General features: G+C 35.9%; 1 protein-coding gene across 1 annotated transcript in view; it reads left to right on the top strand.

Moving 5' to 3' along the window:
• The window catches only part of TECRL (trans-2,3-enoyl-CoA reductase like), a 140,507-nt gene that overhangs the window by 85,763 nt on the left and 30,348 nt on the right, over nt 1–24,396 (top strand). The window contains exons 5-7 of the mRNA XM_043448400.1: nt 7,596–7,711; nt 13,424–13,529; nt 14,772–14,844. Of these exons, the coding sequence (XP_043304335.1) occupies nt 7,596–7,711; nt 13,424–13,529; nt 14,772–14,844 (295 nt within the window). The remainder of the gene's footprint in view (nt 1–7,595; nt 7,712–13,423; nt 13,530–14,771; nt 14,845–24,396) is intronic.

Below are 24,396 nucleotides of genomic sequence, written 5' to 3'. Positions count from 1 at the left end.
ACCTGTTCATCTTGGATGGCCCTGCATGGTACAGCTCATAGTTTCATTGAATAGACAAGACTGTGGTCCATGTGATCAGTGTAATTAGTTTTCCATGGTTGTGGTTTTCATTCTGTCTGCCCTCTGATGGATAAGAGGCTCGTGGAAACTTCCTAATGGGAGAAACTGACTGTGCGGGAAACTGGGTCTTGTTCTTGATTGATGCTTTTGAACTGTGGTGTTGGAGAAGACTTGTGAGAATCCCTTGGACTGTAAGGCAATCGAACCAGTGAATCCTAAAGGAAATCAGTCCTGAATATTCTTTGGAAGGACTGATGCTAAAGCTGAAACTCCAATACTTCGGCCACCTGATGCAAAGAACTGACTCATTAGAAAAGACAGATGCTGGGAAAGATTGAAGGTAGGAGATGAAGGAAAATGACAGAGGATGATGTGGTTGGATGGCATCACCAACTCAGTGGACAAGAGTTTGAGCAAGCTCCAGGGGTTGGTGATAGATAGGGAAGCCTGGTGTGCTACAGTCCATGGGGTCACAAAGAGTCAGACAAGACTGAGCAACTGAACTGACTGACTGAGTTTTCAGCCAACATTTTTTTCACTCTCCTCTTTCAGCTTCAAGAGGCTCTTTAGTTCCTCTTCACTTTATGCCATTAGAGTGGTATCATCTGCATGTCTGATGCTGTTGATACTTCTCCTGGCAAACTTGATTCCAACTTGTGAATCGAGCCCAGCATTTCCTATGATGTACTCTGTAAATACGTTAAATAAGTAGGGTGAGGATATACAGTCTTGATGTACTCCTTTCCAGTTTTGAACAAGTCCATTGTTCCAAGTCCAGTACTAACTGTTCCTTCTTGTCCTGCATACAGGTTTCTCAGGAGGCAGGTAAGGTGGTCTGGCATTCCCATCTCTTTTAGAATATTCCACAGTTTGTTGTGATCCACATAGTCAAAGACTTTAGCATAGTCAATGAAGCAGAATTAGATGTAGCTATATCCTGTTTCAATAACTCTAATGATTACCCAAGAGATTACACTGCACATTTAAATTATTGAACACTAATAAAAATTGTTTAAGTTTACTAATGTGAAGATGATGCATTAATAATTGAATGAGTTTTATTTGAGGTATTTGGTCTCCTTCTGACTTTCCTATTGTGAATTATTTTAATTCTTTATATATTTTAAAGCCAAAATACAGTACTATAATTCCATATGGTCAATCTTTATTTAAATTTCTTCTTTTTATACTGCAACTTAGTTTTTCCTTCTAATACTGAAGTTACATCTGGTATCATTATCCTTCTTTCTGAAAAACACCTTAACGTTGTATTATCGTTCTGTCTTTGATGAGTTCTCTCAATTATTGTTCATCTTAAAGTGTATTCATTCAGTTTATATTCTTGGAGAATATTTTTTCAGAAAAAAATTCACACTGCCAGCTATTTCTGTCTTTATTTCAAAACACTATTAGTTTGATTTCTGACTCCCATTATTTCTGTTGAAAAGTTTACTGTACTCCTTAAAGTCTTTCCCTGGTTTATTCAATTTTTTTTATTTTATTTGATTATGGTGCACATAGTTATGGATTGTGGTTTTATTTATTCTGCTTTGGGTTTATTGTGTTATCTGAGTCTGTGGTTTGATAGCTATATCTAATCTGACAAAATTGCATAATCTCTTCATCTTTTGAATTTCCATTATTCTTTTCATATTCTCCTTTTGGGATCATATTACATTTTCATATTTTTTTCCAAAGTTTTCAAATATCACTAAAATCTCAACCTTTTATTTTTCTTTGAACATTAAAAGATTGTTTTCTCAAAGTATGTGCTTGATAATTCTGTTATGTGAACCTTTAGTTCACCCATTTTCAATGCCTGCTGCTGCTTTTGGTTATGGTCATGATATCTTCACTCCTTGTATAACTGTATATTTCTGACATTGCAGAAAAATCATATTAATAAATTTAAAGATGACTTGAAGAAGCCTCGGGTGATTTTACCTTTCAAATATAATTTATCATTCTGCAGATGGACTAATGGCACTGCTGAGTACGGGTCATCTCATTCTAATCCATGATTGAAATGACTTCAGGCTGAGTTTCATATGTACCTATGAAGTACATATGAAGACGGATCTGTTTCATCCTCACTCCTAAGTTTTAACTGGTCTAAGTTCCAATCCAAATTCTGGGGGTTTTATAGCCACCTTAGTCTTTGAAAGACAACAAGCGGTAATTTTGGTGTTTCCATTCTTAAGCACCCTCAAAAGATTGGTCTTTACATCAGGCTGTTACCAAGTTTCATGAAGTGAAGTGAAGTGAAATGAAGTCGCTCGGTCGTGTACGACTCTTTGCGACTCCATGAACTGTAGCCTACCAGGATCCTCAGTCCATGGGATTCTCCAGGCAAGAGTACTGGAGTGGGTTGCCATTTCCTGCTCCAGGGGATCTTCCCGACCCAGGGATCGAACCCAGGCCTCCCGCATTGTAGGCAGACGCTTTACCGTCTGAGCTACCAAGTTTCATAGCCCAGGTTAATTACTACTCTGGAGTCTCTTATAAAACATTTTGATCTTCCAATTCTTCAAAGACTCAGTAACTCTTTGGAGTCCGAAAAATATTTTGATTAATTTTTCTTGGTGACCTCATTAGGAAGGTTTGTTTGAATAACATGAGCATAGAATTATCCATTATATGTTATTCATATAACAGTTATTTTTTCTTGAAATAAAAGAAAAACCTTTGCCCTCTGGTGTTAGAAGAAGCCATCAATGGGCCAGGGACATAGGGTTACATTTAACATGAACACCAGCCTTACGGAGATAACAAAGGCTTATACCTCATATATGAGAATTAAAGAGGAAAAGGGCTCCCTTACAAAAGGGGGACAGGGCTCCCGGTGCCTTGAGCAATACTACCAGGTCTGGGATGAATATTTCTGGATGACTCCTGAGAAAGGACAGTTGATTGCCCCTGCTACTATTTGCTGGGAACAAAAAGAACAGAAAGTTGGATTTGGAGACCATCCCCCAGACCCAAAAGAATTGTTATTTGTCTCCTGAACAAAGTAAACAAATCTTGGAAGTTACCTATCACCTCAATCAGTCTGCTCAGTGGCCCGGTTCCGACTGGAAATATAATCCTGGAATCCGCTGGGTAGCCCCCAATGGGACCCAGTGGCTCTGTGGGCTTAACTTATGGCCATGGTTACCAGTTGGCTGGGTGGGGCGTTGCACATTAGGATTTGCTTTCGCCCATGGCAGAATTAAGCCTAGCCTACACCAGCCTCCAGTAAACCTGCCTTATCTGCATGCAAGATGGACACGATCTGTGTTCCAATGGTATGACTATCTTGCTGCCTTGTTTATACCCTCTGTAGGGACAACGGATATCATGGTTAAGGTAGAGGCCTTAACTAATTTCACTAAACAGGCCCTCTTAGACAGTACTAAAGCCATTCAAGCTTTGAATGAAGAACAGATTCAGATGAGGAAGGCAGTAATTCAAAATAGGATGGCATTAGACATACTCACAGCAGCCCAAGGAGGGACTTTGGCGAATGGTGTGTACATCCCTGACCTGTCTGAAGATGTATCTGCTGCCTTGGAGGATATGCAAAATCAAGTGAAAGCCATGTCTAATGAACTGTTGTTAGAGTAATCTTGATCATACTGCTTTGTGGACCCTGCTTCCTACAATGCCTTGTGAATTTTGTAACCCAGAGGTTGATAGCATTCTCTCATGTGGGTGGCAGGAGGGCTAAGGTACAATATATCTCAATAAATGATGCTCGTTATGGAAACTAAGAGCATCAAGAGGGGGGAATGAAGAAGGAATTCATAGGGCCTGGACTCCATCTCAGGCCTGTCTGTGCTGATCGTGCGCGGCCACCTCTCCAGTGGACTCTGAACTCTGTGCTTAGCGCCTGTGGGAATGACAATGGAAGGATAAGACCCCCTCTGGGCAGGGGAATCTTGAAGAACAGACACTAATCACCCCTGCCTCCGGACACTATCTATCAGAATGTAAGCACAGGCTTATCAGTTATTAACTATTTGGAATGTAACTGCGGGCTTATTGATTATTGACTGTGTGAACACATAACACGTGAATGATGGGGTTATTGTAGTTGTATTTACCCTTCCTTTGTTTATGTAAGTCTCAAGGGAATTGGGGTAGTGGGTTTGGACACATGGGGTATAAAAGATTTTCACAAATGCTGGTCGGGGTCCTTGGCTAAGAGGAGACTCTGCCTTGGGCACGCCGGCGTAATAAACTGCACTCCACTAAAAAAAAAAAAACAAAAACAGAAAAACTTCTAGCATCACATTAGCTTCAATAGTACTCATGGAGTACAAAGTAATATTACTATTGGGAAACGTTCTCATAATTACAGTAGATCTCCTATTATTAGGAAATTACTGTTGACACTACTTTATTTTTTTGCATCAGGGCTTCTCTAGTGGCTCAGTGGTAAAGAATCCTCCTGCCAATGCAGGAGACATAGGTTCAGTCCTTGGGCTGGGAAGAACCACTTGAGTAGGAAATAGAAATGCACTCCAGTGTTCCTGCCTGTAAAATTCTATGGACAGAGGAGTCTGGTAGGTTACAGTCTATGGGGTCTCAAAAGAGTCAGACATGACCTAGCAAGTAAAAAATTCTCAACAACTGTGACACAAGCAATTCATTTTGCTTTAAACTGTCAATTGCAATTTTAGAGAAAAAGTAAAGTCAAAATCACCCTAATAATAATAGGACAAAAAAAAAATATATTTTTAAAGGAAGGATGAATGCATTAAATGAAATCTAAGCCCAAGGGTCTTAATCAATTTACAACAACTGCAGTTGAATACAATTTATATTTTCTAAAACAGTTTATTGTCTTATTCCTTTTCAATTTAGGAATACAAGTTGAATATTCCAGAGAAGTTCCAAAAATCCCAGTTTCATAGCTTGTCTAGTAGAAATAGTGAATTTTACATTAAGAGCAACACATTAGTTTAAAACAGAGAACTTTCTATAAAGGGGAAGTATGAAAATAATTTGATATTAGAAATAAATTGAATTTAGAAGTAGTATATATCTTCAAAGTGAAAAAGAAAAGAAAGTGCACCTGCTTATTTTGAAAATAAAATGTCTAATAAATTTTGGATTAAAGTGGAGTTTCTAATCATTGTAAATTCATCTGCATAGGCTGTATACCTATAAATATATATTTTGTTTGTATATTTATTTCATCTTTAGTTTTGTTTTTATTCTTTTTTAGTAGAAGAAGAGCAATTTCTGTTTCAGAAATCTGTTTTATTAACATTTATATATCTGGCTTTTTGTTTAATTATAAATCTATTTTCTGATTACTTTCTAAGTTTAATCAAACATTCTTTCTATCTGCACCCAAATATACATTTTTCTTGAAAGATACATTGTCCAAAAGTTATTTTTTTATTACCCTCCGGGGCTTTTAAATCAGAATATATCCTCCATACTTTGTCATTCTTTTAAACCCTGTGTTTCAGAATGAACAATATTTGTGATAAAATATTGGGTCTCCTAGAATATATTACTGTAAGATAGCAGGATCTCCAATTGTTTTAGGAGATGATGGAGATAAAATTGTAATTTAATTTCCTCTGATCCAAAAAAAAAACTTCCTATTTGTGACAGCATGCTTATCAGCTTAATAAATAGTGATATTTGGTCATGTTAACTATTGTTTACAACATTTTTCATTTCTGACATCTTACTATAGGATTTGTTCAAAATTGACTTGACTAGGTCAGAGACATTGAAATAAATATTTTAAAACAATCAATATCCTAATTATTCTAGAATATTAACTAGATTCTATTATCAGACATTCAGAAGATATTTTTATTTATATCTGAATAATCAGGAAGGTTTTATGCCATAAATTAATACATTAAAAGGTTGCTTTAGTACTGAATTTATTGGATTTATAAACATAAACTTATTGCATTGTTCTTATCCTCATATAAAAATATTTCTTACCTTGTGGGATAATAAATATTGTTTAAAAATGTATAGCAAGACAGTTACATATATAAATAGATATTTATACATGTGTATGTATATACATGTGATTATATGTATGTGTCTATATATCATATACTTTAATCATGTAGCTCCACAAAATTGTCAATAGAGATAAAAGCACAATTAATAATCAATGTGCACACTTGCTTATTTGAGCAAAATATGTACTGTTTCAAGTTTCCTTCCTTAGAAATGATGAAAATTGGCAGAGACAAAGCAAAATAGAAGTGGCAGTTGAATTTATCAATGTCATGTTTGTATTCTTTCTCTTCTCTGCTTTTCTCTTTGAAAACTTGTAGGGAAATTATTCTTTTTCTGACTGAAAATTTCAGAATGTAACTTTAACCTGCTTTTAGCATCAAGACAAAATCAAATGATGGCCACTCACCAGATTCAGAAAGCTATCAGAAAATCAGCCAATGAATCTTTTTGAAATCATGTGGTCTCGTTTCCAATTATCTTTCCAAATCTTATGATTGTCTCTCTATAGATTGGATATCTCTCCTCACGTACATGGTTGCCACACTTGTGGCAAGTTCCAAAAGAAGCTCCAAAATTCAGAAAGCAATCCCCTAAAACTACTCACTCAGACTCACTAAAATTAATCTAAAATTTCCAGGAGAGAGAAGTAAATTATTTCAATTTGAACAAGGGTCAAATTGATCTTTCTTGATGGTTCAAATGGCAAAGAATCTGCCTGCAACGTGGGAGACCTGGGTTCAATCCTTGGGTCAGGAAGATCTCCTGGAAAAGAGAATGGCAACCCACTCCAGTATACTAGTCTGGAAAATTCCATGAAAAGAGGAGCCTGGTGGGCTACAGTCCGTGGAGTCTCAAAGAGTCAGATAGGACTGAGCGACTAACACTTTCACTTTCAAATTGATTGAATTCTAAACGACATGGCAGCGAAAAGCTATTTCCCATTCCATTTAGTGACAGGGATGGTTAACGTAGAAGATTCATTTAGGATGGGGCTGGAAAGACATGAGAAATGCACTTATGTGTTTGACTAAATGAAATTATTTAATGATTAAATAAAAATCATGTGATTAAGTAAAAATCCCTGTGTACTATTTATGAGGACATCATTATATTTATGTCTAATATTTTTATTTTACTATTTATAATTGTCCTTTACCTTAACTCTTGGCTAATTTTTCTAAGGAAGATTTCCTGTTATTTGTGACAGCACTTAGCCTAGTTATTTTCAGAGAACAGATGCTCACCTATCCATTTCACCAGTTCATATAGCAGGGTAAGTCTGGGAACATGCTTATCATGGTTATGTGCTAGTCACTCAGCTCAGTCATGTCTGATGCTCTGAGACCCCGGGTGTTCTGTCATCCACCAGGATCCTCTGTCCATGGGGTTTTCCAGGCAAGAACACTAGAGTGGATTGCCATTCCCCTCTTCAGGTGATCTTCCAGACCCAGAGATTGAACCCAGGTCTCTGGCATTGCAGGCAGATTCTTTACTGTCTGAGCCACCAGGTCAGCTATAAAATGTACTGGTTAAACTAAATCACTTTCTTTTTTCAGGTATTTTTGGCTGAATACACAGGACCTCTGCTAATATATCTCCTCTTTTATTTGAGGATCCCGTATATATACGACATGAAAGAGAGCTCTAGAAGATTATGTCACCCAGTGGTACAGTAAGTAATGCATACACATAATGCATATATATTAAGAAGGAGACAAACTAATACACAGATGTTACATTAATAAATATTGTAAACTCAATTAACATGGATTCACTTTTAGGGAAATATATTTTGTAAGTTTATAAACAAGTACCTATTACTTAATATACTTAATATATTAAATATACCTTAGAGTGGAGGTAAGTTCTGTTAGTTATGATCACAATCAACAAGCTAATGAAATGCTTAATATTACTAAGTTGAGAGGTCATGTATAGGGCACAGAATATAAATACTTCTCCAAAAATATGGGCAAAATTGCATAGAAAATCAATAATAACTGAACTAATAAACTGGAAGAAAAAATAGGTTTTAAAATTTACTTTTAGTAAATCAAAGGCCAAAATCAAATTTAACTTTGATATAAAACATAAAAAAAGACCAAGGACACTTATCAAAGGTGAATATATAAGTATGATTCTTTACATACTGTGGAAATAACCTCCTTCTCTGTGAAAGTTGCTCAGTTGTGTCCAACTCTTTGTGATTCCATGGACTTTCTCTAGGCCAGAGTAGTGGAGTAGCTAGCCTTTCCCTTCTCCAGGGGATCTTCCCAACCCAGGGATCAAACCCAGGTCTCTCACTGCAGGTGGATTCTTTACCTCTGTCCCCTATATCAAATATCAAATTAAAAAGAAAGAGAATAATCATTCAAGATGTGACTTGGATATGTAGAGTTACCAATTTATTTTTTCAGAAAAAGAATCTGAGCAAATGCCTAAACTCTAAGTGAATTAAGAAGCAAAATTCAGATCATAGGGATGCTATATGATAGAGCATAACTTGACTCCTGGATGTCCCATCTCAAATTAATCTTTCATTCACTCTTACTTCTGGACTGCAGCCACAATGCCCACCCTTCTTGTTCTGATATCTGCTATGCCTTTTCACACAAGGGCATCTACACACATTATTCCTCCAACCTTTCTTCATGGCCTCCCACTTTCTTATCTCTTATTCAAACTTCACATAAAGCTCAATATTTCTTATCAGTATTAGCATTTCTATTCCTTCCATGAGAAATATGCTACTAAAATATTTCCCTTTATACAATTTATTACTTTAAAATTATATATTTAAATAGCCATTTGTGTTTTTCACTCTATGAATTTAAGTTACATAATAAATGTCTTTTGATGTTCAATCTTTTCTATTAATACTTAATACATTACATGATTTTTAAAAAACACCCAATAGTAATGTTTTGGATATTTTCTCCATGCTGTGCTATATATCTGGTGCACATTATTATTATATGTCTTATCTAAAAAAGGAGGGCAATTACATTCTCCAATAAACTCTCCACCCGACTCTTTCTAAATGAATTGGGCATTCTCTTCACATAAGAAAAAGAAACACTGACTTTCATATTACCAAAAGACCTGAACAACTTGTCCTATACTAACTTGATCATGATCCCTGAGATCCAACCTTCCTTTGCCTCCTGTGCACATGTTCCACAAGCTTTCTCCCTGCTCCTACAAAGCATCAAACTTCTATGTACCACAGATAATTTCCATGTGAATATTTCTCAGATTTACTAGTTTGACAATCTCACACACCTTCAGAAAACATAGAAAATATTTAAACATAACTTTCTTTTAAAAGCCCATCTCAGAACACACATCCAGTTTAAGTTCCTCTCTTTTCATACTCTAAAAAGTCCAATGTAAAATAAATTTGTATGTAATTGTTTCATGCCTCTATTCATTCAAAACATTACTATTGGGTGTTTTCTTCTTTTACCCAAAAACATTCTCAAAGGAATTGACTGATGGTTGCTATTCTTAAACACAAACATGGTATGTTTTGTAACATCTCAGTGACAAATGCATCGGTGCCACATTCTTCCTAAAGCACAAATATGTTAAGTTCATATGAAATCGTTCAGAGTAGATACACACAAACTACTTTTGAAATTTAAGTGTCTAGTAGAGGTCTATAAAATAATCCCAAGGTCTCTAAGGCAATTCAGTTGCAGGACGGATGATGTCATTTCTCAAAGTTAAAAAGATAAAATTTCAAACCCCATATCCACCTAACATATAATCCAATGTTGCTTCTTCCAAGTCACTTTGAATCATATTCCAGAGCATTTTTCTGCTAGGTTCCAATCCTTTTGTGACTCAGCTGCCCCCAAATTCTTTGGATCTCTTACAAAGCTCTGTACACTAGGACTAAGGACAAATCTCCAGCATGATCTCTATGCTTCTCAAGGAGTGAAATGGTGGCCCACGGCTTAGTGTAATGCAGATGTTCTTTATTCAATCAGTAGTATTTTAGAGAGCAGACACATACTTAAAACTGCCATGGTCCCTCCCAGCAGAGGGATCTAGTGAACTAGATGCACATATGCCTTATGTGCATCTCCTTAAGACTTTAACTGCAACATCAGGGATGAAAAAGTAGCCAGAGAAAACTTTCCTGTGTTGAGTATCCACAGTTTGAATATCTGCCTTAAATACAAACACAAAACAAACAAATAAGCAAAAAAACACAAAGAACAAAACAGCTTTTGATATTTGGATATTTTGTCCTTGTTTAGGTCACTGACCTTATGAACTCCCCACATTCAGATCACCCCTCATATTTCATACTCCATTTAAATATGCTCTAAAACCTTCTATTTGTTGCTTTTACTGAACTTCACTCAATTCCTAGAATTCTTACACTGTGCCTTCTGCAATTCAGTATCCATCGTTAGTAAAATCTCTTACACTGACAATCTTTTATCTGAACATTGCCTTCATATTCTTCCTCAAAAGAAACCTGATACAATGACTGCCTTGCAACTTTATAAAGTTGCTTTTTAACAGTCCTCATATCTTGAAACTTAGTTGATAAAACATAAGAAATCTTCAAATATTACAACTGGAAAAAAGAAATGGATCCAAACCTACTTATGGATGTCCTATTAGTTTAGCACTGGAAAAAGAAAGATTTTATGTTTGAATGAAAGTCAACTATAACTAGAGCTTCCCTGGTGGCTCAGCTGGTAAAGAATCCACCTGCAATGCAGGAGACCTGGGTTCCATCCCTGGGTTGTGAAGATCCCCAGGAGAAGAGAATGGCTACCCACTCCAATATTCTGACCTGGAGAATTACATGGACTACATAATAGTCCATGGGGTCTCAAATGAGTTGGACAGGGCTGAGTGACTTTCACTTTCACTTTTTCAACCATAATTAAGTATTTTGAAATTAAATCAAACTTGGTGAGTTATCAATAACGTACAAAGTGGTGTATATCTAAATATTAAGGCATTGCTATCTGCTATGCTAATCTCTATGCCCTAATGACATAATAAAAATTAAATAAGTGAACTAAGTTAATCATAGCTTAAACTAATATTTCTCATTCAGAGCTCTGCTTCATTGTTAGGCAAAAGATAATTTTTCTGCTTTTTTGTTGGTCCTTTAATGGACCGGAACCTGGTGGTCCGGAAAGTAAGAGAGAAAGAGGCTGATATCCCTGATTTACATGGAAAACCAATAGAGTCCCGTTCTCGGGGCTTGCGCTGCTGCACGTAGGCACCGGGCGCCCTCTCGAGTGGGTGAAGGCGCAGTGCGCCTTCTCGAGAGGGTCTTAGAAGCCCGGGCAAGGAAGTGAGCTCAGCGGGCCTCCACGCTCCAAGGAATTAGCCAGAAAGAGAGAGAGAGAGAGAGAGAAGAAAGAAAGAAAGAGACACAGGGACCAAAGCTCTGATGGAGCAAAGGTGTTTTAATCAACATGGCGTGGGCATATATACTGTCTTACAAGGTGGTTATTCTCAGCAAAGACAAAGATTAAAATTTCAGACTTACAAAACATAAGATGATCCCTATCAAAGAGAGAGTTGCAAACAATCACCTTTTACCATTTGGCTCATAAAAAGGAAGGGGTACTTATCACTGTAATGAGAAATGCCTGTATTCCTCAGCCCCGGGGAAAGGTGTGCCTCTCCTCTTAATTCCTGAATATTCAGGAATCAATAAGGGCCAGAGGGTTCCTGACAGATCCAAAACAGCACACAGGAAGGCTCTTGTTAAATGCTTCCTGACACTTTCTTACAAAATGTAAAATTCTATAACTCGGGTATTTATACAAATACTTCTACAAATGAACCAACAAGTTACGAGAGATACTGATTTTGTCAGTCCCTTGAACCCACAGGCAACTTTCTATATCAGAACCTTTGCTTTTGTTTCTGTTACACTCTAGAAAGCTTTGCCCCCAAACATATACACTTTACTCTCTCACGTCTTTCAAAATTTGCCTATTGTTCATAGATCTATACACCACATAGAACATCTCTCCCATAACAGGTGCAGTTTTATTTTTATGAATTAATGAACAGTGATATATTAACTAATGATTTAGGTATGTTGCTTTGTTTTTATTTATCTGTTTTTCCCAAAATCACTCATTAGTACCAGAAATCATCAATTCATCACCAAAATATAAACATACAGTGTAGATTCAATGTTTGATTTTACATATTGTAGATGAAATGCTGATTTTTATGCTTAACCTTCATTGGTTTAAGTATATAATCTTTGATAAATATTGATTTTCTTGAATAGCAGTCATAATTGTTGAAATTTTACATGTTAATTTATAATAAAATAGGTGTGTATTTGATGGAAATATATTTTAAGTATAAACAAAGAAACATACATCTGTAAACTGTATTTGACATTCACTTTTTAAATATTAATTATACAAATGACAAGAAGAGGTGATGGGTTAGAAAAGCAACAAAACAAATGACATAAAGAGACAGAAAATATTGCAGTATGTTAGGCAAGAAAACAAACTAAAAAAAAAAAAAAAAGCTGCAATGACTCGATAGAAAGTGAAATTCAAACTTTTTCAATCTGAGGTAATTTTTAAAGGACAACCAGGCAATGAAAAAGCTATGTTGAATATTACAACATGTCACTTGCATTCTATGTAGGTTGCAAATTTTCTGCTTCAAATTTAAGCCATTTTGATATGATCACACTTATAAGTACTATATATATATATATATACACACACACACATATATTCCTTGGAAAAATGTGAACATACTGTTTATGACTGGTATTATAAAATATCTTGAGTGTCATCAGAAGTAAATTTAAAGAAACTGTTGTAACAGTACTTTTATTATTAAATTTAGAAATTTTCTAGAATAAATAAAATAAAAATATGAAAACTAACATTTGTGTTTTAGTTATCAAAATCAGTATTTTCCTGATAAAGAGAAAGTCACAATATATTAATATAGATGAACCTATTTACTAAACAGAAATAGACTCATAGATGTAGAAGACAAGCTTATAGTTACCAAAAAGGAAAGGTGGGGAAAAGATGAATTGGGACACTGGGATTGATGTACACTACTAAATATAGAACAGATAATGAATAAGAACCTACTATATAGAACAGGGAACTCTATACTCAATACTCTGTAATAATCTATATGGGAATATAATTTTAAAAATAGTGGATATGTATAACTGATTCACTTTATTGAAAGGTAGAAACTAACAACATTGTAAATTAACTATACTCCAATAAAATTAATTTTAAAAGATTTATCTTCAAAAATAGAAAGGAAAATGAAAACATCTTATGCATAAGGTGATTCAGATTTTTGGAAGGGAATTTAATGGGTTTGTGTTTTATTTTCTTTCTAGCTTGGCCTGCTTCTGTCATTGTATACACTATATCCGATACCTTTTGGAAACCTTATTTGTTCACAAGGTTTCTGCAGGACATACACCTTTGAAAAATTTGATAAAGGTGGGCACTGATATTTTGTAATTTTAATTATTTTTTATAAATTTTATGTATAGGATCATCTGCATCATCATTTAATCATGCTTATTTCTCTCAAGCTTAGATTTTTCTGTTCAGGTGTATCAGCATATCTTAAACTGCTGAAATACTATTTTCTGAATGATCTGGTTCATCAGAGCTGCCCCCAACAAATAATGTTACATAAAATATTTGCCATGACCTTATGTTACAAGATACTTTTAGGCACCTTTAATTTTGAAAATACTTAGCACTGAATTCAGACTAAGTACCACTTGAAGTGGAAGAATCTGATATATAAACCCTCTAATAAATATAAATTTGTATGACTAAAATGATGATGCTGTATCCTCTGTTTGTGGTTGTTGTCAGTGCAATAACAGGATCTCTGCTCTCCCCAAAAATGATGAATATAAATGCTATTAACCGTCAAATGATTATCAAGAAAACAGGAAACACTGCGGAATATTGAGATGGAAATGTACATTAGACAATATGGTATAACTCAATTTTCCAATTTAAATTGATTTTATTTTCCTATTTAAAATTTGATTTCAAAATGAATTATATCTTTAAGACCTTCCTGGGTTTTAGCAAATATTCACTTTCTAAAATTTTTGAAGAGGGAGCTATTCTATTTTTGTCATTAAAATGAAACAGTAAACTCTTGAGCTCTTAGAAACCTCAAAAAATCATTTAGACTAGTTTCTCTTTTGAAAGAAGGTATTAACATTCATCACATTAGTATCAGATCAGCATCATAACCTAGTAAACCCAACCTGGTCCATTTCTCTTCATAATCAATCAAGAAACATTAGGTAGCTCATTCATTTATTCAATCACTTTGGGGATATAACTCTTGGTAAATATTATCTAATAGATTAATTTATTATCTTTATTACTTCCCTCCTATTTATTACTTGGCAGACAAAAGCTATTCTTGAAAAGTCTTCCTAAAACACATTGCTACATTTCTCTGTATCCTAAATACTAATTTATACTGACAAGGGTTGAGCAAAGAAATGCATTTTCTTAGTGATATCATATAGGTGCTTTTAAGATGTTAGCTACTTGACAGGATGAAGAAGCATTCCACTTATCAGGCTTAGAAAATGTATAACCTTTTTATACCAAAATACTGTGATATGGAATATGAATGTATGGTGTGGATTCAAATGATGTTATGTGTATATATATTCCTTAACTTTTATTTTGTTTTATTTGTAGAGCTGTGCCTTTTATTGGGGATTCACTTCTTGGATTGCCTACTACATTAATCATCCACGGTATACACCACCATGTATGTAGAATTTCTTCTTAACTATCCCCATACTAAATTGCCAACATCAAAACTGTTCTAAACTACATAGAAATGATGCATGACATGGCACGCATAAAGGAATAAGAAAATAATGAAAAAATATCAATTTTAAATTGCTTTCACACATACTCCACTAAATTTTTATGTAGGATTAGGAGATCAAATTTGACTGACATATTTTGATTTATTTTCTCTCCATCAAGCTGTAGCAAAAAATATAAGTTGATTATAAATCTAAAAAATGACAGATAGTAAAATGAAAGGGTAAAGATGAAAAAAAATTCCACATAATCACATAATTATGTACAATAAACTGTCAAGAGTTTTTAAATAAATGTTATTTTTTAAAAAAAATATAATTCAAATGGAAAAATAAAGGCTTTTTTTTTCCCCCTGTGACATATTGTTTCCTATAACTTTACTAAATGTCTTATCCCTTGATGCAGATGAACCAATTTAGTGCAATGTACACTGGAACAAAACCTAAACCCTTAATTCCTATTCTTGGGGGATACATACATGTCCTGATTGAAGAACTCCAGTTTTTAAATCTTCAGTGGACCTTTCCTCATCTTTTCCTGCAGTCCAAAAGACATGTATAGCAGAGCCTATATATAATGGATATATAATATATGTATTATATGTATATAATATATACATACATTATATATTATGTGTGTATTATAATACACATAGTATTATGTGTGATGTTTCACACTTAATTGAGAGTTATTTTTTGTGGTCAGTTCCTACCTTATAAGTTTGAAAATAAATGAATATAAATGATGTATTCAAGCCTTATTTTAGACTTTATAAAACAACATAAACCTTAAAGATGTTAAATTAATATCCTTACTTGAAGTAGTGAGACAGGGAATTATATTCATTCAGAGTTTTTGCCAAAATCTACTGCAGCCATCAGAGCAAATGATTTCAGTGCTCAGAACTTTAACTCTTCGTAAAGAGATGGGAATACCAGACCACCTCATCTGACTCCTGAGAAATCTGTATGCAAGTCAAGAAGCAACCATTAGAATGGGACTTGTAACAATTGACTGGTTCAAAATTGGGAAAGGAGTATGGCAAGGCTGTATATTTTCACCCTTCTTATTTAACTTCTATGCAGTGTACATCATGCAAAATGCCAGGCTAGATGAAGCACAAACTGGAATAAAGATTGCTGGGATTTAAAATATCAATAACCTCAGATATGCAGATGACACCACCCTCATGGCAAAAAGGAAGTAAAAAGCCTCTTCATAAAAGTGAAAGAGGAAAGTGAAAGAGCTGGCTTAAAACTCAACATCCAAAAAACTAAGATCATGGCATCTGATCCCACTTATTCAAGGCAAATACATGGGGAAACAATGGAAACAGTGACAGACTTTATTGTCTTGGGTTCCAAAATCACTGTCATTGGTAACAGCAGCCATGAAATTAAAAGACTCTTGCTCCTTGGAAGAAAAGCTATAAACAACCCAGAGCATTTTAAAAGCAGAGACATTATTTTGGAGACAAAGGTCCATCTAGTCAAGGCTATGATTTTCCCAGTAGTCATGTGTGGATGTGAGAGTTGTACCGTAAAGAAGGCTGAGTGCCGAAGAATTTATGCTTTTGAACTGTGGTGTTGGAGAAGACTCTTGAGAGTCCCTTGAACAGCAAGGAGGTCCAACTAGTCAATCCTAGAGGAAACCAACCCTGAATATTCCCTGGAAGGACTAATGATGAAGCTGAAGCTCCAACACTTTGACCACTTGATGCAAAGAGCTGACTCATCAGAAAAGACCCTGATACTGGGAAAGATTGAAAGCAAAAAGGGGGTGACAGAGGATGAGATGGTTGGATGGCTCTCTGACTGAATGGACATGAGTTTGAGCAAGCTCCAGGAGATGGTGAAGGACAGGGAGGCCTGGTGTGCTGCTGTCCATGGGGTGGCAGAGAGCCGGATACAACTGAGTGACTGAACAACAAAATGCTAACCAATGAACTATGAATATGAAAAGAAAAAATTCCCTGATCTTGATCTCACAAAACTCTGATATTTTAAAATATTTTATCTGAAAATGTACTTTCCAACTTTAGAATATGAACAGAGGGGGAAAAAACAAGATATTTTTGATTCATGATATTTAAGAAAAGGAACCTCAGAAAATTGCTGCATTCATATATATGATACAAAATAATAGAGGTTAACTGTGCTTAATATGTGCAAAGTACTTACAGAAAATTTATTATTTGGCAAGAGCTGTAAAATTGCTATTTGTTTTGTAATTAGAACCAACACTTGAGGGTTTTGGAGACTCAAGAGGAAGGGGTGTGTGTATGTGTGTGTGTGTGTGTGTGTGTATATATATATATAATTATGGCTGATTCACACTGATGTATGGCATAAATCAACAAAACACTGTAAACTAATTATCCTTCAATTTAAAAGTCAAAAAAAATTTAAATGAGAAAAAAAAACATTATGCAACTGTTAATATTCCCAGTATATATTAGGAAACGAAGGTTCTAAAAGCTTAATTTTACTGTGCTTAAGACTTTATAATAAATATGATGTAGGTAGGATTCCAAATCTGTGAAGATATATAGAGCATAACAATAACTATGCCAAGTGGAGAGTGAATATCATGTACAGGCACTGCATGCTTTGCATGGCTCTGATATGCATGTATTTCAGTTCTTATAGTTCAGTTAAATAATACCAGCCCCTGAATCCACACTTCAGATTTCAGTTACCACATATGTGAATTGCAGTTACACAAAGTACAACCTTTGCAGCTAGCTCTCAGTCTACATATCACTCTATAACTAACAGATGCACATCATGGTCAGTGACATCTGATAGTGGTTGGTGCTGCACATCGCTTATTCAGTTCACTCACAACCAGCAAATAACTGGAACAGAATTGGCACTTTGGCACAGAAAGCAGCAATCTGAGCAAAAAGCTAGTCAGCCTCTAGTATGCCAAACCAATATATTCTGGATAGACATTTTCTGGGGAAAAAAAAAAAAAAAAATCACATCAACTTGATCTTAAATTTTGATTTAAGTAGGAGAAGCTTAAAGAAAAAATATATGACACTGAAAGGTAAACTCCCCAAGTCGGTAGGTGCCCAATGTGCTACTAGAGAAGAGTGGAGAAATAACTCAAGAAACAATAATGAGACAAAGCCAAAGCGACCACAAAACCCAGTTATCAAGGTGACTGGTGATGAGAGTAAAGTCTGATGCTGTAAAGATCAATGTTGCATAGGAACCTGGAATGTTAGGTCCATGAATGAAGGTAAGTTGGAAGTGGTCACACAGGAGATAGCAAGAGTGAACATCGACATCTTAGGAATGAGTGAACTAAAATGAACTGGAATGGGTGAGTTTAACTCAGATGACCATTTTATTTACTACTGTGTGCTAGAATCCCTTAGAAGAAATGGAGTAGCCCTCATAGTCAACAAGAGTCCTAAATCCAGTACTTCGGTACAGTCTCAAAAATGACAGAATGATCTCTGTTCAATTGCAAGGCAAGCCATTCAAAATCACAGTAATCCAAGTCTATGACTCAACCACTAATGCCAAAGAAGCTGAAGTTGAACGGTTCTATGAGGACCTATGAGATTTTCTAGAATGAACACCAAAAATAGATATCCTTTATCATTATAGGGGACTGGAATGCAAAAGCAGGAAGTCAAGAGATACCTGAAGCAACAGGCAAGTTTGGCCTTGGAGTACAAAATGAGGCAGGGCCAAGGCTAACAGTTTTGCCAACTGCTAAGAACAGACTGTTCATAGCAAACACTCTCTTCCAACAACAAGAGATGACTCTACACATGGACATCACCAGATGGTCAATACTGAAGTCAGACTGATTATATTCTTTGCAGCCAAAGATGGAGAGGCTCTATCCAGACAGCAAAAACCAGACAGGGAACTAACTGTGGCTCAGATCATGAACTCTTTATTATCAAATTCAGACTTAAATTGAAGAAAGTAGGGAAAACCACTAGACCATTCAGGTATGACCTAAATAAAATCCCTTACGATTATACAGTGGAAGTGACAAAGAGAGTCAAAGGATTAGATCTGATAGACAGAGTGCCTAAAGAGCTATGGAAAGAAGTTCATGACATTGTATAGAATGCAGTGATCAAGACCATATCCATGAAAAAGAAATGCAAAATGGTTGTCTGAAGAGGCATTACAAATAGCTGAGAAAAGAAGAGAAGCTAAAGGCAAAGGAGAAAAGGAAATATACACACATTTGAATGCAGAGTTCCAAAGAATAGTAAAGAGAGATAACAAAGCCTTCCTCAGTGATCAGTGCAAACAGAGGAAAAAACAGAATGGGAAAGACTAGAGATCTCTTCAAGAAAATTAGAGATACCAAGGGAACATTTCATGCAAAGATGGGCTCAATAAGGACATAAATTGTATGAGCTGAAGAGAAGCAGAAGATATCATGGAAAGATGGCAAGAATACACAGAAGAATTTTACAAAATAGATCTTCATGACCCAGATAGCCACAATGGTGTGAGCATGCACCTAGAGCCAGACATCATGGAGTCTGAAGTCAAGTGGGCCTTAGGAAACATCACTATGAATAAAGCTAGTAGAGGTGATGCAATTCCAGTTGAGCTATTTCAAATCCTGAAAGATGATGTTATGAAAGTGGTACACTTAATATGTCAGCAAATTTGGAAAACAACCATGGCCACGGGGCTGGGAAAGATCAGTTTTCATTCCAATTCCAAAGAAAGGCAATGCCAAAGAATGTTCAAACTACGGCACAATTGCACTCATTCACATGCTAGCAAAGTAATACTAATTTTTTTCCAAGCCAGGCTTCAACAGTACATGAACTGAGAACTTCCAGATGTTCAAGGTGGATTTAGAAAATGCAAAGGAACCAGAGATCAAACTGTCAACATCTATTGGATCATAGAAAAAGAAAGAGAGTTCCAGGAAAACATGTACTTCTGCTTTATTGACTATGCCAAAGCCTTTGACTGTGTGGATCACAGCAAACTGTGGAAAATTCTTAGAGAGATGGGAATACCAGACCATCAGATCTGCTTCTTGAGAAATCTGTATGCAGATCAAGAAGCAACAGTTAGAACTGGACATGGAACAATGGACTGGTTCCAAATTGGGAAAAGATTATGTCAGGGCTGTGTATTGTCACCCTGCTTATTTAACTTATAGAATACATCATGAGAAATGCCAGGCTGGCTGAAGCACAAGCTCGAATCAAGATTGCCGGGGTTTGAAATATCACTAACCTCAGATATGCAGATGACACCACCCTTATGGCAGAGAGTGAAGAAGAACTAAAGAGCTCCTGATAAAAGTGAAAGAGGAGAGTGAAAAAGTTGATTTAAAACTCAACATTCAAAAAACTAATATCATCGCATCTGGTCACATCCTTCATGACAAACAGATGGGGAAAGAATAGAAACAGTGACAGAGTTTATTTTCTTGGGCTCCAAAATTACTGCAGATGGTGATTGCAGCCATGATATTAAAGAAAGCTTGCACCTTGGAAGAAAATCTATGAGTAATTTAAACAACATATTTAAAAGTGGAGACATTACTTTGCCAACAAAGATCTGTCTAATCAAAGCCATGTTTTTTCCAGCAGTCATGTATGTATGTGAGGGTTGGACTGTAAAGATAGCTGAGCGCTGAAGAATTGATGCTTTAGAACTGATGTTGGAGAAGACTCTTGAGAGGTCCTTGGCCTGCAATGAGATCTAGCTAGTCAATCCTAAAGGAAATTAGTCCTGAATGTTCAGTGGAAGGACTGATGCTGAAGCTGAAACGCCAATCCTTTGGCCACCTGATGTGAAGAACGGACTCATTGGAAAAGATCCTGATGATGGGAAAGATTGATAGCAGGAGAAGGAGATGCAGAGGATGAGATGGTAGGATGGCATCACTGACTCGATGGACATGAGTTTGGGAGTTGGTGATGGACAGGGAAGCCTAGGGTGCTACATTCCATGAAGTCACATAGTGTCAGACACAACTGAGCATCTGAACTGAACTGAGAAAAAGCTTCAATTTCTTAAATTGATAGCTTCTTAGTGTGCACTGATTGCTCTGACAGAATACCACAGACTGGCTTAATCCACAGAAATTATTTCTCACAAATATTCAGCCTGGAAAGTCCAAGATCAAGGTGCTGGCAGGTGGGGTTCTCTAGTGGGGACTCTCTTCCTGACTTGCCGATTCCTCCCTTATCATTGACTGCTCACATGGTGGAGAGCAAAAGAAAGCTCTCTGGCATCTCTCAAAGACACTAGTCCCATTACAAGAGCCCTATCCTCATGACCTCATCTAAACTTAATTCCCCAAAGTTCCATCTCTAAATACCATTTTATTAAAACTTATGGCTTCAACATCTAACTATTAGGGGGCACCATTAAGCCTATAGCAATAGTGGGCTCCCTACAATAATTAGCTCATGTTCATGGAATTCTCCAGGCCAGAATACTGGAGTGGGTAGCCTTTCCCTTCTCCAGGGGATCTTCCCAACTCAGGAATCAAACCCAGGTCTCGCGCATTGTAGGCGGATTCTTTACCAGCTGAGCCACAAGGGAAGCCCAAGAATTCTGGAGTGGGTAGCCTATCTCTTCTCCAGCAGATCTTCTCAACTCAGGAATTGAACTGGGGTCTCCTGCATTGCAGGAGGATTCTTTACCAACTGAAGTATCAGGGAATCTCTAAATACCTTTTTTTTTTTTTTTTTTTAAATTTATGGCTTCAACATCTAACTATTAGGGGGCACCATTAAGTCTGTAGCAATAGTGGTGTGGGTCTAGGATAATTAGCCCACATTGCAGTCTAATAATGGGATCCAACAGATCTAACTCTGTCATATGATTATGACATTTGTTACATTTAAATTTTTTCTCAGAATTTCACTTTTCTGTTTTAATCTACAAAAAGATCTACCCTGCATTCATTATCTCTGCCAAAGATTTTTAAAGAGTGATTTTTTTCCTTTTATAATGTTTGCTTAGAATTTAAGATTAAACTTTTTGATTTTATATTGAAAATGAAATGAATGAAAAAGTCGCTCAGTCGTGTCTGACTCTTTGCAATCCCATGGATTATACAGTCAATGGAATTCTCCAGGCCAGAATACTGGAGTGGGTAGTCTTCCCCTTCTCCAGGGGATCTTCCCAACCCAGGGATCGAACCCAAGTCTCCCGCATTGCGGACAGATTCTCTACCGGCTGAGCCACAGGGGAAATCCAATGCTGTTCCTCCAAAGTAGGACTACTCTACACTATCTTTTTTTTTTTTTTTAATTTATTATTTATTGGAGTACTGTGATTTGCAACGTTGTGTTAGTTTCTGCTGTAAGGAAAATCGAATCAGTTATATGTATACATATATCCACTCCTTTTCAGATTCTATTCCTATAAATGTCATTACAGTATATTGAGTAGAATTTCCTGTGCTATACAGGAGGTTCTTATCATCTCTTTTATATACACTGCTGTTGCTTAGTCGCTTCAGTTGTGTTAGACTCTGTGTGTCCCTATGGACTGTAGAGCTCCTGGATCCTCTGTCCATGGAACTTTCCAGGCAAGAATACTGGAGTGGGTTGCCATGCCTTCCTCCAGGGTATCTTCTCAAACCAGGGATCAAATCTGGGTTTCCTTCATTGCAGGCAGATTCTTTACCTTGAGCCACTAGGGAAGCCCCTATTTTGTACATGAAGTGAAGTGAAAGTTGCTCCTTGGGATCCCATGGACTGTAGCCTGCCAGGCTCCTTTCCATGGAATTCTCCAGGCAAGGTTCTGGAGTGAGTAGCTGTTCTCATCTCCAGATCTTCCTAACCCATGGGTCAAATCCAGGTCTCCCGCATTGCAGGTGAATTCTTTACCATCTAAACCACCAGGGAAGCCCAAGAATACTGGAGTGGGTAGCCTACCCTTTCTACAGTGGATCTTCCTGACTCAGGAATCAAATTGGTGTCCCCTGCACTGCAGGAAGATTCTTTACCAGCTGAGTTGTGCATATATTAATGTCAGTCTCCCAATTTGTCCCTGTCCCACTTTGCCCTTTTGTAACCATAAGTATGTTTTCTACTCTGTGACTCTATTTCTGCTTTGTAAATAGGCTTATATGTGGAATCTGAAAAAAAAAAAAGAAAGAAAAGAAAAGTGGTACAAAGTACATTATCTTTAAATGAGATGAAGTAAATCTGAAAACAGACAAGGAGAAAAACTTTTTAGACAAGAACTTTAAAACTAGATATTTAACAATCCATTCCTAAATCAGCATTGAATCTAAAAGCAAAAATACTAACATTATAGAAGACTATGACAAAAAGAATAAAGATAAATATAAAAATTTTTTCAGCCAAGTATTTATAATCTTATTAAATAATCATATTTAATGAAAATAAACAAGCATACTAATTTAAAAAGTTAGAAGTTATTTTAGATTAAAACACTGTAATCAAACTCTGTGCTGTATTAAGTTCAGATACTTAAGAGTTGCAGAAGATTTGAGCCAATTTTTGTATTATTTCCATTGAAAATTTCCTTTAGAACCTGAATGCTTACAATGGAACATAATCTTTCATTTAACCCTCACAATTATAAAAAGGAAAGAAACAATGATTGTGTTTTTATGTGTGTCTAATCTTTTCATCATATTTTCCTGTGCTTTCACTTTATATATGTTCTTTTGACATTAGGCTGGCCAAAAAGTTTTTATTTTTTCCCTTATGGGATAGCTGTAGTCTGCTTAATTGTCTTTAACTTCATTCAGAACAATTCCGTTAGATTTTATTATGACAGCTGTCATCACAGGGTGCAGTTTTTAGAAAAAAATACTTATATAAATTGGTGAATTTTTATGTAGCCTTTTAATATTGAAGATGGAATACAAAATGCAATATTTTTGGTACCTTTTGTGTTATTATTTCAAGAAAGGTAAAACCACAACTGAAACACAAAAATAGATTTATACCATGTATAGAGAAGATACTGGGACTGATCTAATGTGTCAAAAGTGGTTTGCAAAGTTTTGTACTGGAGATTTCTTGCTGGATGATGCTCCATGGTTGGGTAGACCAGTTGCAGTTGATAGCCATCAAATTGAGACACTAACTGAAAAAATCAATGGGAGATAGCTGATACACTCAACATATCCAAATAAAGTGCTGAAAATCATTTGCACCAACTTGGTTATGTTAATCATTTTGGTGTTTCTATTCTACATAAGTTCAGGGGCAAAAAAAATCTTGACTACACTTCCACATGTGATTCTTTATTTATACATATAGAGAAGCATTCCATTTTTAAAACAAATTGTGACAGGCAATGAAACGTGGATACTGTGCAATCATGTGATACAGAAGTGACTATGGGGCAAGCGAAAGGAGCCACCACCAACCACACCAAAGACCGGTCTTCATCCAAAGGATGTGATGCCATGTATATGGTGGGATTGAAAGGTTCTATTATGAACTCCTTCAGAAAAATCAAAGGATTAATTCTAAAAAGTATTCCTC

Source organism: Cervus canadensis, chromosome 26 (genome assembly GCF_019320065.1).
Source record: "Cervus canadensis isolate Bull #8, Minnesota chromosome 26, ASM1932006v1, whole genome shotgun sequence".
NCBI lineage: Eukaryota > Metazoa > Chordata > Mammalia > Artiodactyla > Cervidae > Cervus > Cervus canadensis.
The sequence above is the reverse complement of the archived record's forward strand: the minus strand, read 5'-3'. Positions and strand labels throughout refer to the sequence as shown.